At 37.2% G+C, this 17,500-nt stretch overlaps 1 protein-coding gene across 1 annotated transcript in view; it reads left to right on the forward strand.

Annotated features, from left to right (window-relative positions):
• Positions 1-10,381: 10,381 nt before the first annotated feature.
• Positions 10,382-17,500, forward strand: part of USH2A (Usher syndrome 2A (autosomal recessive, mild)) — a 301,921-nt gene continuing 294,802 nt past the window's right edge. The window contains exons 1-2 of the mRNA XM_012638316.1: positions 10,382-10,653; positions 11,203-11,345. Of these exons, the coding sequence (XP_012493770.1) occupies positions 10,382-10,653; positions 11,203-11,345 (415 nt within the window). The remainder of the gene's footprint in view (positions 10,654-11,202; positions 11,346-17,500) is intronic.

Raw genomic sequence — 17,500 nt, forward strand, 5'->3', positions numbered from 1 at the left:
AATATTACAGTTATCTCCTAAATGAAAAGTATTTTTTAAAATGTTAATATTTATCTAGTGTTTTTGCCTAAAATGTAATGATCATTCAGTTTTATGGCCTTCTAATTAATGAGGTAAAAATCTGTTATTCAGCTGATCAAAATTAAGATGGCTGAGTAATTTCAGCTCTTTGACGGGCATAGTCAGAGCATGCTTCTAAACATTGTAAATTTTTAAAGTGCTTAAAAATAGCATAGGATCAGACTTTGTTCTTTCGTAAACATTTTTATTATTACAAATGATATATCTAGGGAGATCTCACTGTGAAGTCATCAAGGATGGGGAAGAAAATGACAGAGAGAAACAACAAATCCTACAATCCTTGTCCTCAAGTAACTTACAATAAACCATGAACATATCAGGTTCCAAAATACATTGCAAACATACATGCAATTTTTACCATGGTGTGGAGGATGATGAAGTGATTAGGCAGGCTATGTGAGCCACTAAATATTTATAAACTGAGCTAGATTGTCTACAAAACACTTGAGATAGTGACCCCAAAACACCATGTCCTGTTTTGTCATCAAATAAAAATGTGTAACTACTATGTCTGTCTAGTAATTATAATACCACAGCAACATGTTTTGGGGGGACATTAAATGACTCAGTGATACTCATTTAAAAAGGGATTTTGGAGTAAACCTCGAGGGTGGTTACGGTGTAAGTAATGAACATGGCAGGACCATATGACAGCCCCTGGGAGGAAGTTCAAGATCATACCAATAGCAAGCACTTATATAGTGATTACAATGTGTACTTTATTATATTATGAATATATCATATGGTGTAACACTTGATATATTAACTTACTTAATCCTCCCAACCCAACTCTATGAGTTATGTACCATTTTTGTCCTCCTTTCATTGATAAGGAAACTGAGGCACATAGAGGTTAAGGTACTTGCTTAGTAGGTAGCAGAATCAGGATTTGAACCCAGATGGGTTGGCTCTTAATCAATATACAATCCTGCCTATTCTGTGATTTAATTAAAACTAATTCTAAATAAAACATTACAAGAAATTGCTAGCCAGCCATTCTTTTCTGGGGGAATATGACTGAATAGGTTAAAAATTTTAAAAGTGCCACATGCCGAACTTAAACACGAGAGTGCCAAAAGTGTAAAATGTTCAGGATTATCTGTTGTGATAAAAAGCTTATCGCAGGCAAAAAAAATTTTTAGTTGGACAAAATGCATGGATGAACAAGTATTTTAGAAACTAAGGTATTTTAAATGGCCAATAAGTATATTTTAAGTATTTCAGTCATAGTCATTTGACTTTAATTACTGTCTATAGGCTGACACCTTCTTTACTCATGCTCCCAGCCCCAAACACTCTCATGAACTCGAGCCCATGTAGCCAATGGCCTTCTAAAAATGTATTAGGTATTTCAGAACCAAAAATTTCTTGATCCTTCCCCTACCAAGTGTACCTCCCCTGTTAGACCCATCTCAGAAAATGCCATTTTTCAGTTAGTTGTTCAGACCAGAAACTTGGGAGTCGAACATCCCCCTTTCTTACTCGGCATCCCCACATCTGTTCCAGCACCAAATCCCCTATACGTCCTTCTCCCCAGCTCTGCCTCACTCGCTGTCCCCAATGCCTTCACGTCAAGCGCGTTTGTGCCTTGAGCCTACCTCCATTGTGCTGCTTCCAGTGATTTGCAAATCTCTGCTCAAATACAACCTCATCGGAGAGGCTTTTCCTCACTACCCCACCTAACATACCAGTTTTTTCCCCATCCCCTTCCTCATCTTTCTAAATACCCTTATATTAGAAATGCTTCTATTTGACACTATGATATCTCTTTAACTACCTTGGTCCTTGAATATTCCTTTAAGACTATTTATACATTGCATAGTAATTGATCTGGCATTTTTAGCTACCCAAATGACAATTTCGAATCAGCTACATAACAAATCTAAATGAACTTGATGAACTCCATTATTAAGCAGGCCCAAATTAAGATACCCAGGAAGATTTCAGCTGCATCACTAGCAAAGGAAAGTCAGTGTCTCTGTGCATGTTGTGTTCTGGTCGAAATGCACGAGCAGTGATTAGTTTAGGTATAAAGAAAGCATCATATTTTTAAAAGGACATTACCAGACTGGAACACATCCAAATCGGTTAGCAAGGCTAGATAACAGTTGAGAAATCATTTATGTGAATACTAGTTAGAGGGAGCAGAAATGTTTAACCTGAAATGAAGAAATTTAGTGGCGAGGAGGATAAATGCTTAAAAATACCTGAAGTTCTATCCCACGAATGGCAGCAGAGGCTTGTTTGCAGAGATTAGTGGTAAGGTCCTAAAGAGTACAGAGCTGTTAGCATGACCAACCACATACACTTGTTGCCCAAGATAGCCCCAATTTATGCCTACTGCAGCACACTTATTCCTGTTAATTATTCAGAGTACTCTACTTCACTCTCACAAGGTCTCAATGTGGACAAAAAATTAAATTTACCCTAAATTTTGTAGAATTGATACAATTTTTACTTCTAGGTCAGAAAGCGCTTTTCAATAACAAGAACTATCCAATAATGTGATGGAGCAACCTGCAAAACAAATATTTTCCTATCGCTGGTAATGAATAAGCAGAGGTCTGAGGGTCACCTCTCTGGAATGTTTTAGGCCAGGATCCCTTATTTGATGAAGTTGGTGACTTTCAAGCTATCTGCCTTCTGATTTTAAGATACTGTTGTTTTATTTTCAAATATTCTACAAAGATCAAATCCGTGGCGTACCTATGGATAACACAACTTTTAAAAATATGTTTCTCAATGTGTTATATATATACAGTGGAATATTAGTCATAAAAAGAATAAAATTCTATCATTTGTAGCAAGATGGATGGAACTAGAGGACATCACGTTAAGTAAAGTAAGCCAGGCACAGAAAGACACTCATGTATGGGAGCGAGAAAAGTGGATCTCATGAAGGCTGAGAGCAAAACAGAGTTAGCAGAGGCCGAGAAGGGAGTGGGGAATGAAGAGAGGTTGGTTAGTGGATACAACATAGGTAGAAGAAATACGTTCTAGTGTTTGACAGCGCAGTAGGGTGACTACAGTTAACAACAATTTATTGTGCATTTCAAAATAGCTATAAAAGAAGATTCAAAATGTTCCCAACGCCAAGAAATGGTAAATGTTTTAGATAATGGATATCCTAATTACCCTGATTTGATCATTACACGTTGTACTCCTATATCAAAATATCACATATACCCCACAATATGTACAATTATTATGTATCAATAAAAAAAGAAACAGCAGATGCCCTCATTATATAGATCTATAAATAAGTAAATAAATACATAAAATATATTTCTCTTACTAACCTGAAGACTTCTCCATTTTGCATTTCATTAAATTTCTGTGGATGTTCACTAACTCCTGAAAACTGGCAAAACTCACACAGGTAGTTCTATGTGTGGTTCCTTGTGGAATGATAAAAAGACAGTCCCCACTGTGATAAAGAAATAAGAACAGGGAAGTACTGTTTAAGAAGATGGACAGAAAATAAACCCACCCTTTATTGAAACGTACCTATTTAATTGTAAATGGGTTGCCCTTATATTTATTTAATATATTTTAATATTTATTCTATATCATAAATCACTTCCTATAGCAGGCTGTTCCACGATGTAGAATTAAGAGCACCCTGTTTTTGAACTTAAACAATCCTCATCTGAATCCTCATTCTGCCAGTAACCAGTTTTGTGATCTGAGATAAAATATTTAACTTCTCTGAGCTTCAACTTCTTTATCTATGCTACAAAGAGATAGCACCACAATTTTGGAATGTAATTCTGAGGATTAGACATAATTATGTTAAAGAACATGACACATAGTATGCTTTCAAAAAGTTAGCTCTTACGAGAGACTGTTCTGTGAACATTAAATCTGTTTGAACCTGCTTGGTCCTATTTATGGCTGCTCTGTTTGTGTATCCTTGTGCTCAAGGTTGACTGTCCATTTGTTAGCACATCTGCATATTCCTCATAATTAATATCTTTTTAAATGACATATGGTTTAGTGACTGGAAATCGAGTCTTGCCTTCTGTTTTCAATTTGTTCATGACTCAATGACTCAATATATGTGTCTGAACTTTAATTTTCCATTCTGTAAACTAGAGTTTAAAATCCTTGCTGATATGTAGCTATTTCAGAAAATGATGAAAAAAAAAATGTGAAATCCAAGGATTTTGAATATGTGCCAGGCTATTCAGTGATACAGGAAGGATGCATATAGATAAAAGGCCATGGTTTCTTCTATGTTAACAGAGAAACCTGAATGAGGATGCCAAAATGTAAACTCTGAAGTGAGGGGGTAGTTTGGGGTAGGCTGGAGTCAGAGCCCGAGTGAACCCATTAAGATACATCACATCTGTTCATTTCCTTTGCCCATTTGTTGATGGGGTTGTTTGATTTTTTCTTATTGATTTTTTTGAGTTCTAGATAGATTCTTGTTATCAGCCCTTTATCAGATGTGTAGAGAGCAAATATTTTCTCCCATTCTGTGGGCTGTGTATTCGCTCTAATGATAGTTTCCTTGGCAGTGCAGAAGCTTTTTAATTTGATTAGATCCCACTTATTTATTTTTGTTGCTGCGGCAATTGCTTTGGGGTTCTTCTTCAAAAACTCCTTGCCTAGGCCGATGTCTGAAAGGGTCTTCCCAACATCTTCATTTAGAATTCTTAAGGTTTCATGCCTTAGGTTTAAGTCTGTTATCCATCTTGAATAAAGGGAGGGAAGGGCATGCCTTTAATCCGCATTTGGGTGAGGCAAAGACATAAAGTGTAACTATAATGTTTCTACCCTCACAATACCCTGGAATAAAAAAAAAAAAAAAAAAGATGCATCACATCTGAATGGAATAAGCCCAGGAGAGTTGCTCGGAGCCCTGGGCACTGGCATGAGGCTGAGAACATGATTAACCTGGATGCACAGTCTGATAGTGCCCCCAAGGCAGTGCCTCTGCAAACCAGGGTCCTCTGAAAGGCAAGGCCCAGGGCACCCCACAAGTGAGTTTCTAACTTCTGAATCCCCCATATCCCTTATGCCTCATGCATGCCATGTACAATTTCTTGTGTTATAGTTGTTTGAAGCAGGTCTTATCTGTCTATTAAAGCAGATGACATTATAACCCTTTCTACATGTTCTGCCCTTTCCCCACCCCCAGCAAGAACCTTGTGCAGAATGGTAGTCAATATCTTTTATTACAGACTTTAATTTAATACAAAATATTATAGGCTTCTTTGATGTTTTAATGCAGCATTTTATTCCACTATTTTGAAATGCACACACGTACAGGCAAAACCTACATACACCACCATAGTAGCATGTTGGTGGGATGTCCTGAGAAACAAACTGGTGCATATGGGAAGCACAATGAATGCATTTTCTCCCCTAAAACTTTCTTCTTGTTGTCCCCATGACCTTGGAGTCACCAGCTCCATGGGAAAAAAAGCCTCTATTTTTGCATTTTAGAGCTTACCCATGGGGAAAAAAAAAGCCTCTATTTTTTGCGTTTTAGAGCTTACCCCCGGAGTTTTATAAATCTGTAGGGAGTATGTGTAAATTTGGAGTACGTGTAAATTTTTTTTGTTCTGTTTTTGTTTATTTGTTTTTTGAGATAGGGAAGAGTCCACAATGTACATCATTTAAACATTTAATAAAATCTTATATTCAAAAGATTATACCGTCTAGAGTAGTCCAATCTGTGATTTAATTTAGTGCACAATATTTTTGTATTAATTTTGCCTTCAAAAGTGGGTTAAATTTGAAATTTTATTTTGAAAAGAAACCTCTCTTCCTTTGAATTTATAGATTGGGGTAGCTGTTTTATCCAGTTGCCGTGTAGAATTAGTATTTACTGGACAAGATGTGTTGATTCAGGAGGTTGTCTGTGGAGTGTTTGCCCCGTGAGGGTCATATTAAACTTGAGAGAAGCTTTTTTGAGCACATAGCATCTTGGAGACAATATATCAAGCTGATAGATACAGGGCTCTTCTGTTAAGAAGCCAGAGGTGGAATTATGGCTGGCTCCCAGTTATTGCTTTGGTGCTAAGGGGCCTCTAAGGAGTAGATCTAGGATAAAAGGGGTTAAACAGAGGGGAAAGGAAGGTTTCCAGAACTCAGTGTTACTGAAAGCATACAGAGTACTTATATATAAATAATTTAAGATGATCACTTTTTGGAAATATTTTGCAATTTTATGTAATCAAAGTGTCACCAATTTAATGGAGCATATTTTTGTGTTATCACTCAGAAGAGAATCTATGCTACTTTATTATTGTAGCCCACTTTTGGGCACTCCTCTGTTCTTTCTTAATAGTACGGTAGTGTAGTTTTTAACACATGAAGGGATTTTTGTGTACATATTAAAAAATCTGATTTTTTCATGTTCACTTAGAACTGGTTTGCATTGAGAATTTGGATTGTCAATGACATTATACTCCTTGATGTAGAAAAATTAGACAAAAAAATAATCAAATGAGGGACATGGTTTTATATATTATACGTTATATGTAATTTGCACTTTACTTTTTACTCATGTTTTTGCAGTGTTCTTTTTGTATGTGCACTTATTATGAATTAATGAAAGACTGTATGTCAAGTAAGAAATCATCATTGTTAAAACTATTTGTATTCCCACAAAAATTATCAATTAAAAAGTCTTTAGCAATGAGGGTCCTTCAAACCAAAGATCTGGAGTTAAGTTATTGGGTAGTTGGCCAGGGACAGCAATCTTATTTCATTTTCTAGTCATGACACACTTCTACTAACTGAGAGAACGATTTCATACCATTTCCTCTCTCTTCAAGCATTCAGTTCCCCCTCATGCTGTGACACTGAGCTGATGCCTTTGCTTTTATTTTGCTCACTGAGAAACTGGGCATCATCAAAAGAGATCTTTGCTATTTTCCTATCACCCAATCTACTCACTTCCCTGCGTCTCCATCTCTGCATTCACTTCTGCACAATGGGAGGACTGTCCCAGCTTTGCAACAGCCAGTGTTCTGGCTCTCAATTAATTCACGTGTGCATGGGCTTTCCTCTCTCTCCCCACATGAGGCTTTGCTCTGGAAATTATTCTTTTTTCTGCATTATCATTTTCTGTAATTTCTCCTGGATCCTTCCAATAAGCGTGCATATGTGCTACAACATCTCCCAATATTTAGAAAACTTTCCTTTGATCCCATGAGCCTCTCTAGCTGCTGCCCCCTTTTCTACACCCCTTTAGAATAAGTGCCCTCAAAGGAGCTGTCTAAGCTCACTATATTGACGCATTCATTGTCCTCTCCTTGTCCTCTCTGCCTTCTCTAATCAGACCACCATGCACACCCCTGCACTCCATCTGCTCCTTACAAGGTCACCAAACACCTCCACCTGGCCAAATGCAAAGTTTAACTCCCATCTTCTTCTTCTTTAGACTCTCAGCACATTTGACAAAGTTGATCAGTCCTTCCTTTGTCATATGCTTTCTTTACTTGGCTTCCATATGCACCTTCTCTTAGTTTTCCTCCTACCTCACTTCAACACTCCTTCTCAGTCTCCTTTGCAATAGAGGGCTCCTCCTGACCTCAAAATGCTGGTGGATTCCAGGGTTCAGTTCTCAGACCTCTCCTATACTCACTGTGTCTACACTCGCTCCCTAGTTTATTTCAAGCCTCAGCCCTTAAATATCACATATACATCAGCCCCTGACTCCTATCCACCCTCATATCTGCAGCTTCTGCCTTGCTATCTCCACCGAAGATGTGTTAGATACCTCTTACATGTCACGTGGACAAAACAGAACCCTTGATCCCCTCCACAACCTTTTTCTTCCCTCGGGGCTTCTCTTCTCAGTGATGGCACCGCCATTCACTGGGTTGTTTGGGCTGAAAGCACTGGCATTGTCTTTGACTCCCTTATAATCTCTTAGCAATACACTCCACACGCAACTGGGCAGCACAATATGCACCACCTCCACTACCGTCACCCACACCTGAGCTCTTGTCATCTTCTGCCTGGATTACTACGATAGGCGACTCTGCCCTGTTTCCACTCTTGCCCCCCGGCCCCGTTAGCACAGAGTGGTCTCTATAATTCTAGAATCAGATAGTGGCATTCCCTTTTTTAAACCATGCAATGGCTCCAGCCCCATTTAGAATGCAATCTAAAGACCTTACTGTGACTTTTAAGGCCCCTCAAGAAGTGGACCCTGCCTCTCCCTTTGACATCTTGCCCTTTCCCCCTCCTTTCCGCGTCTGGGTCAGGCACACTGGGCTTTCGACTGATCCTTAAACACAGCCAGAGCTTTTTCCTCCCCCAATGCCTTTCCATGTACTGCTGTCTGTGGCGGGACTGCTCTTCCTCCCGATGATCTCATGGCCACTTCCTCATGCCACTGAGGTCCCTGCTCAGCTATCACCAAATTACACGTCCTGCCTATAATCTTCCTATCTAATCCCAATTGTTACCTAATCACTAAAATTGCACATTTCTTTTCACCTTCTCTCTCACTCTGCTTCACTTTTCTCCAGAGCACTTATGGCCATCTGGAATCATCTTATATACAGTATCTGTTTGTTTATAGCCCATTCCCTTCACTTAAAGATAAGCCACATAGGGGAAGGGGCAGTGTCTACGCAGTGCTGTTCTCCCTGCACGTGAAGAACACTGATTAGCACAGAGTGGAGCCTCAATAAATGTTTGTTGAACAAATAAATGAATTATTGATGAATTCAAAACTCTTACAACAGGTTAATGAAACATGTAATCTAATTCTTCCATTCTTATCACTAGTCCTTCATTAGCCTCATTATACACAGGCAGGTCCTTCTGAATTGGAGAGTACACAAAAGCCACACACGACACAAGGTTAGGTATGAGAGAAGGTTGAAAATGGACCCAGATAGTTCATTTGTCTTCATTATTTTGATCACTTCCCCTTCTTCACCAATGGCCTCTAGTAGTCTGTGGTCATTAGGAAGTTATATAAGAATATTCAGAATGTTCTTAACAAATTACGTTATAGCAGCAGTTCAATTATATTAAAGGAAGTTCAGATCAGTCCAGTGTAATAATAATGATAATAATAATAGTTAATAACTAATAATTACCAGAAGACCTCTGATCCTCACAACAATCCTACAAGGGGAAAATATTGTTCCTACTTTAACACATTAACTTCCCTGTGAGTTGTATTTAACTCACGCTAGTTTTGAGCCCGGGGCCTGCTAAAGTATACGTAACTCACATCTCTTCACCTTGGGAGCCACGTGAACTATTTTTCAAGTTGCATATAACTCACACAGAGAAAACAATAAGTTTTTCATTAAATTAGAATGGATAGTTTTGTTTTTGAAGTTTTTATTCTATAAATATTTTCATAAGAAAACACCATGGCTCCAGGAAAATTTTTTTTTCTAGTGTGTCAGTCAGTGTGTTAAAGACCAGAAAACATAGACTCAGAGTCATTAGGTGATTTTCCTAAAGCCACAGAATTTTGCTTAACTTGTTTTTGAGTTTCTGACTAGCTTTGGAACAGATGATGATATGATAGATCCATTCAAGTTATACCTATTAGAAAAATTAATTAAATTACCAGAATCATCTTGTTGTTTTTTATTTGTTTGTTTGTTTGTTTATTTTTTAGTAGAGTAGGCTTTAGTTTTACTCACTCCTGCTAGGCCTTCTAGATCCATGCAAATCAGTTTCCCTGGTAGACTGTATCAAGCAGGTGCGCTGAATTCAGGGCAGATTTGCCAGAGATTCAACTAGACCAGAAAAACCAAAAAAACCATATCCTCCAATTCCAACATAACAGCATAAAGGCAGGGACAGTATGAGAAGGGCTAATTGATTGTATGAAACACATGAAAAAAAAAGCTTAGTTTTTATATTTTCATAGGTGAGCATTAAGGCTGGAATATGCTATTTTCAGCCACTCATGTTTGCTTATCAATACAGAAAAATATGATTTTAGCAAACTTCCCTTCCTCCGAAAGAAAAGAAAGAGAAGCCACTTGTGTTCCCGTATAGAGGTGTGATGCAGGTGGCAATGAGGGACACAGGTGGGAAGAATGAGATCTGGACCGCTTCAGTGTACACTTGCCTGGTCTGTTGAGCAAAGAGTTAAATTAAAAAGGTACTTTAATATTTGCTTCGCTAAATTCCCTCCATGTCTTCAATTAGATAAACAGAAGTGCAGGTGGGAATGTGCCGCATGTTCATTTGTCTTGCTGTTTGGGGGCTGGCTTTTAAGACTGAAATACTAATGTAATTGTGTTGAAATGAACAATAAGGAAGTACAGTAGTTCAGGAATGAAAATGTTAAATTAAATGGACCATGTTTAACATTGTTGTTGATCCTGAGGAACAGTTTTTCCAGTATATGGAGCATTTCGATTCCATCCAGCATATGTTCTCCACAGTTTTCTCTGCTCTAATTCATCTGTGTTTTTCGACAGCTCCAGATGGCGTGCTGCCTCCCAGGCTTTCATCTGCCACTCCAACCAGTCTTCAGGTTGTCTGGTCTACACCAGCTCGTAACAACGCTCCCGGCTCTCCCAGATACCAGCTCCAGATGAGGCCTGGCCACTCCACCCATGGGTTTCTAGAGTGAGCTTTCCACTTTGTCCATCCTCCTGTCAGCTGGGTGAAACAATGTAGACAGAAAATTTTTAAAGAATAAGTCAATTCTTATTTGTAACAAATGTAGTTTAGGCTATAGAAGTTCAAAAAAACTCCAAGAAGCAAGCAAACAACCTAGAGGATAATTATTTGCTTTGTCAAAATATCTATTTTTTCATTTACATGGCATTTAAAGTAAGATCTCTTCACGATAAACTTTTCATGAGCACATGTATTGCACAAAGCAAGGACATACCTGCAACTAACAAAATGTTGTCTGAACTGTGGCTAGAAAATTATAACACCTATTCCTCAAATCTACATGACAATCGGTCTCAGTACTGCTAGGATTTACCTCTCTTATAAACACAAGATTACAAACCCTCAGCCAAATGGCCATTTATTTTGAAAGAGAGATCGTTTGGCAGCACAACATTGCATGTTGACATTCTCTGAAAATTTTTGCTATAAGATTTTCCTTGTTTGTTATTTCTTTGAATTTCTAAACTTCCTAATTCACATTTCTTTCCCATGTAGGTTATTTTCCAATCCTTCTGCATCGTTAAGCTACGAAGTGAGAGATCTCCAACCATACACGGAGTATATGTTTCGGTTGGTTGCCTCCAATGGATTTGGCAGTGCACATAGTTCTTGGATTCCATTCACGACCGCAGAGGACAGTAAGTGGTCTGAACAGTACCCAGCCAAATGTCCTCTACATTAGGGAGTTTTAAATGTCTTCAGTTTTTACAAAGCAGAGAAATGAGCCTCCCCTATTTTCTTGCCCTTCAGTGACAATCATTCTTTTCCAGGGCAAGAGAGGGGGCTAGGGTAATCAGTCTCTCTAGAAAGGGGAAAAATGTAGACTTGGAGGGTTCGGCCTACAGACAGGAAGAAATAAGTCACAATAAACTATGACATGGCCCCATTCTGTCCTTCAGGGTACATCTGGGTGCCCTGTAAGAGAAAGGTGGTCATCTTCTGCTCTGTGACCAAATGTTCTCTGTTTTAGAGGATTTCTGGCAGGCAGAAGAAAATGTAATATGGACCTTACTTAATGAGAATGCTTAGAGCATTCATATACTTGTTTCTGGAAACAGATTCCTTGGTTCTTTTCCTTGTACCTGAAAGACAGCCTCCAGGATAAAGAAATATAATCTGATAACAGTAATTCTGCATGTATTACAAAGGGTAGATTGGGATACTCATATTCAACCAATAAAGAGAATTGTCTAGTTTTTAATGAAAAGTTATATCTGCATATATATATATATATATATGTATATATATATTGCTAGATTATATTTGAGAAACAAATATATGCTTATAATATTTGGTTTTATACAAACCACCCCTCTCAAAGCATATATATAAAAGTATAGATTTTTTTCAGAAAAGCTGGAAATTAAATCAAGCTACACAGAGTGAATGAGGACACTGTATCTTTGAACAATGAGGCTTTTAGAGTTAATCTTGTCAAGTCTTTTAATCATGGGCTTCTTAGGAAATGTTGCTCTGTTGGCCAATTGCCATCCTGGCTCTATGTCCAACGAGAACCAGAGTGACTTTCAAAAGGCTAGATATTATTATAACACACAGATATGGTATTTGAAACAGTATCAGTTGTATATTAAATAGATTGTTTTATTTCCATAATACCTCTAATTATATCATTTTAGTGAGGATAAGACATCAAATGAAAATCAGAATAGTTTACCTTCTTTAAAGTTTATTTAAAAAACACACCATTACGAGCAATAATACATAATACTTAATTCATTTCTCCCAGTTCGGAATTACTCCCTGGGAGCAAGTTAGGTACTTGGCAAGGGCACATCAGTGTTTTTGGTCTCAAGGGTATCATTTAGTAAATTATCAGCACGGTACGATAAACGGCACCCAAGGCCTAGAAAGCATTAATGCACCACCTTTTAGGAGGAACATTACATACACTCTGGGGAATCTGACACCATGGTCACCAATTGTATTCAGATTTATGAACTGGAGAGCTCACACTCAAAATAGATTTTTGAAGAAATATTTTTTTTAAAACAACTGAAGACAGATTTCTAATCTTCTTAGATATAGCGGTATGCTTGATGATACTCCATAAAGATTAACTAAAAATAATTATTCAACCCACTGCAGAGGTGATGGCTCAATAGAATGCTGGGTTAAAATAAGGGAGAGAGGGTTTCCTTTTCTTTGGCACCACCATTTCTTTTCCCCCAGAAAAAGGGCAATGCTCAAATTTCCTCAGTGGTAATCTGCGCACAATTCTTAATGAATGGAGGTCATGACCTCTTATTTATAGGCAGGAAAGTAGCACATAAATAAAGTCCCAAACATTTCAAAATACCAATTTGCATAGCATCCTTTGTTGAGCAAACTTACCTCCCATCTCCTCTTAGTAGAACACAAGTCTTAGAGTCTATACAGGGTTAGCATTCTCATGCACAGAGGAGACCCTGTGATCTTCGTGATTTTTAGGGCCTAGGTTTGAAGTGAGTGGTATTAGCCCATCATTTTCCTTAAGAACTAGTAATACTTGATTATATAGCAGGTATCAACTCAAAAAAACCCAGCCATCATTTTTATGTAAATCCTTTCTCTGAGATGGGTGAACTCTTCCTCTGCTTTGCATGTGTAGTGTGTAGTCATACACATAGCAGAGAGCAGCAAGCTGGCCATTTGCCCCTCCAGGTTATGCTACTAGTACATACTCACTCCTGAGATGCAGTGACAGTGTCCTCTATATTTTGGATGTCGTCGGAGATGGATGCCATCTCTGAAAGGCTATGCAATTGAGTTGACAAAGACTGACTGATTGGCATTGGGCACAAGCAGTTTTTCTGTCAAGGCTACAAAGCATTGCTTATAAAACCACCCATGCTGACAGCTCCATGCCAGAATCACACTTCATACTTGATCCTGACCAGCACCTCCCGCTCACCAAAGTGCAATTTCCAATGTAGAAATTTCACATATCATCTCACCGAATAAAAGAGAGAAGTCACCTCATGCCCACATTTAAATTTCATACCATCGACAGGCACCTGTCTGCATCAGCCAGAGCCTCAAAACTTCCCTGCGCCAAAATGGGTCACCAATGGCAATATTTTTAGTGTGATATTTCAAGACAGTGATTTTCATCAAGCCTGTGACACAGCTGAAACCAGAAAGAAAAACCTAGGCAGGAAATGAGCTATAGCCAGAGAAGCAAGTGCGTGGGTGCAAAGAGAAGTTCTCATGAACAGAGAAAAGGGATGCGAGGAATTTTAATAGATTTTTTTTTTCAAATAATTTGTCATGTACATCAGTGTGCCACCAATATCCAGTTCCATGCATTTTTAAAAATCTAGTGTGCTGATGCCAAATAATAATAATGCACATTTCCTATGAATATTTTAAATCCTGTTAAACGTGTGTTAATAAAAGATGTTTGTTCCAGCCAACTTGGTCAGTGTAGTGTTCGACTATTTGCGACCAGATAAATACAAACAACATGATTTCTTTTAATGTGCTGCTGGCAGTCCAAGCACCTGGCAAGTCTGAAGCTTGCAAAAATACATTAAGATTGAGTTAGACTTGCAAGCGCATGATTAATAAAATGAAGACACTTGCCTAGGAGCTAAAAATTTTGGTATCTTTAAACCAGAAATAACCATCAGTCCTGATTATATTATTATTTCCTCTGTCTCTTGTATGTTTGTAATTGTTTTCTATATGGTATATACATGAAGAAATTTTAGTTGGCAGGGAGGGAAAGTTTTTTCAAATTTCAGCTTAAAGGTGGATATACTCTTTTGCCTACTAAAATCCTACCTTGTGTAAAATATGAGATAACCTACTTTTCCTTAAAAATGTGGATTCCCTAGGCCAATACAAAATCAGATAATCTCTTTTTCTCAAAGTTTTCTAGGTAAGAAGATGGAACTGTGAAATATCTGGTTATTTCAGTCATCTTAATGACAAACATACATGGTATACACAAGCAATTAGATAAATTAATAACATTAAAATAGTTTTCTAAAATTCACTTCTCTACCTCCAAAAAACCACCCAAACCCTGAATATACTCTAGGTTAAACTATTTAGTTGTCATGTATTTTTAAAAATTTGATCATTTCCTAAATTTGCAGTTTAAAATTCCACATTTATATTTTTAACTATTCATATAAGAGGCATTATTAAATAAAATCTGTGGGAATCGAATAGTTTATTCAGTAGGTTCACTTAGACAATTTTTTCGTGTATTCATTATTGTCCTAACAGACTGATTGTTCATGAGTTTTGACTACAGTATGATAGGAAGATATATCTTATTACCCACACAGTGAGATTTTAAATACAGTCCTGTGCTGCATAGAGATGTTTCGGTCAATGGCAGAGAGATATGCAACAATGTCCCATAAGATAATAGCATATTCTTACTGTACCTTTTCTACATTTAGATATGTTTAGATACCCAAATACTTACCGGTGTGTTACAACTACAGTATTCAGTACAGTAACAAGCCGTACAGACTTGTAGCCTAGGACCAATAGGCTATATCAGCTGGGTGTATGTAAGTATACTCTATGATGTTCGCACGACAAAATTGCCTAATCATGCATTTCTTAGTACATATTTCTGTTGTTAAGTGGCACATGACTGTACCACTAACATGCTGTATTTACTTGTTGCATTATATTGTGTTGCTTTTTTCACATTTATAATTGCACCGTGAACAGAGGATGGGGTAATGAGGACAATTATCCTAGTATCTTGGTCCTACTTTACTATTCCCTTTTGCAGCCTTCATTCATCTTGCAGATACTCCTACCAGTTTACAAAGGAACCAAGGTTCTTCTATGTCTGGCAGGAGGTACACGTAGTAAAACCATAGTTAGAGTATGCAGAGCAAGCCCGGAGGAAAGGTGTGCCCCTCAGCATAGGGTGTCAGGAAAGCCTGCGCAGAGGAGAAGACCAGGAGAGGAGATAGGAAATGATTTATATTTGGAGTTCACTTTAATATTAAATTTCAAATTTACTTCATCACCATTGGCCCGGGAGAAGGAGAAAAAGGCAATTGGTATAACAGGTGTCCACTAACACATGAGACATGGAGAGAAACTTTCAGGGTGGTCTGTCAGTGGTTCCAGCCTCACAGTATGCGACAAGGAGAATGAGGATGAGAGGCAAATGGAAGAGAGGGAAATCCCAAAAGTGATCCTTATTCTTCACCTTGGTCAGAAGCAGGCTGCTGGCTGTCCCTTTGATTCAGCATTGGCTGCCCTGGCTTGGTTAAGGAATGTTCTAATTAGAAAGGCCTTTGCTAGTCCAAACCATGTGCTATTGAAAATGAAGAGGATGGGATATATAGAAAGAAAATTCTAAAAGGGAAAAAAATTTGTTTTGTTCTTATTCTCACAACTTATTTAAGAATAAAACACTTGGAGTCCATGTAACAGAAAGGGAAGTAAAAATGTGGTCTGAAGTTCAATAAATTGATCAAGATAGTTGTAGAGTAGGATTTTCCAAGTCATTTAATAAGTGCATGTGTGCCTTTGAGAATATGAAATTTTGAAACTAATATCTCATGGCAAACATCCTTTTATGATTAGTGCATTTTAGAATTTAAAGTTTCAACTTGGATCCATAAGAGAGTTCTATGTAAGAGAAAATAGGAATATTTTTGAATGAGCATGGACCATATTTATATGAATAGATTTTATTTTATTTTATGAAGTAATATGAATGACATGTATCATAGTGCTGCATGGTTATTTTGCTTTGTCCATTGCAAATATCTTTCCCAATTGCTTTAAATAGTAATTTCTGAATGCTGACACGTTTATCTTTTCCAACAGTGATGCAGGTGTCTGTTTTACACATAACAGAGGACCTGTGATCAAAAGTAACATATACAATCTACTGATTTTGAGAGCAAACTCACTCTGCATATTTATCATGACATACTTTGTTTTCTGTTTCATAGATTTTCTCCCAAATTCTTGAATTTTCAGAATTAACAAAAGCAGATATTTATGTTATTTTTATATTTTATTTTTATGTTGTAAGATCAAGAGGAACTTATTCAAGCTAAAAGTGACCAACAGAAAATCCCTTGAAAAAGGGATTGATTAATGAAAAATTCTATCCACCTTTCCTTGAATTTCCTTCTTGAGCTCTTGAATTTCCTCTGGGCACATAAAAGCACACTACTCTTCCAAATTTGGAGTGTTAGTAATTTCTATGTTTCTTACATCTTTCAGCTAAAAAGTGAAGGTGAAAGTAGTAAGAAATCAAGCCTTTTCTAGCTTTTCCTCTGTTTAGTTTAAGAAATTAATAAAAAAAATTTTATCACAACTACCTTATTATTATTATTATTATTGCTTCAATTTTATTGAGTGCCTATTATGTGCAGGTCACTTTGATAGGAACTGAATATCTATTCTCTCATTATCTAGAAATGCTACCTGCTGGCCATACACTAAACATTTTAGAAAACTATTTTCATTTTTTAGCTTTGAAAAAATTGTCAATATTTGAAAAATCTCCGTGGACTATGCAAGATGATCCAGTGATAATTGCCACACATTGATATTTAATGGCATGCTTTGAGCTTATTCATAGTTTTAAGAGTCTCAAATCTTAAGTTCTTGGAGACTTTAAGTATCTGAAAACAGCTAGCTATTAACAAAAAAGGTCCATGTATACCATAATAATTTTATATAGCACTTGCCTATAAAAGAACATTCTGTAATGCTAAAACAATACATAAATTCTTTTGATCATGTTTTCTTACTTATTTTGAAAACATCCCTGAAACCCTAATTTTCCAATATTGAT

This window comes from Propithecus coquereli, unplaced genomic scaffold (genome assembly GCF_000956105.1).
Source record: "Propithecus coquereli isolate 6110/MARCELLA unplaced genomic scaffold, Pcoq_1.0 Scaffold129, whole genome shotgun sequence".
In the NCBI taxonomy this organism is placed as follows: domain Eukaryota; kingdom Metazoa; phylum Chordata; class Mammalia; order Primates; family Indriidae; genus Propithecus; species Propithecus coquereli.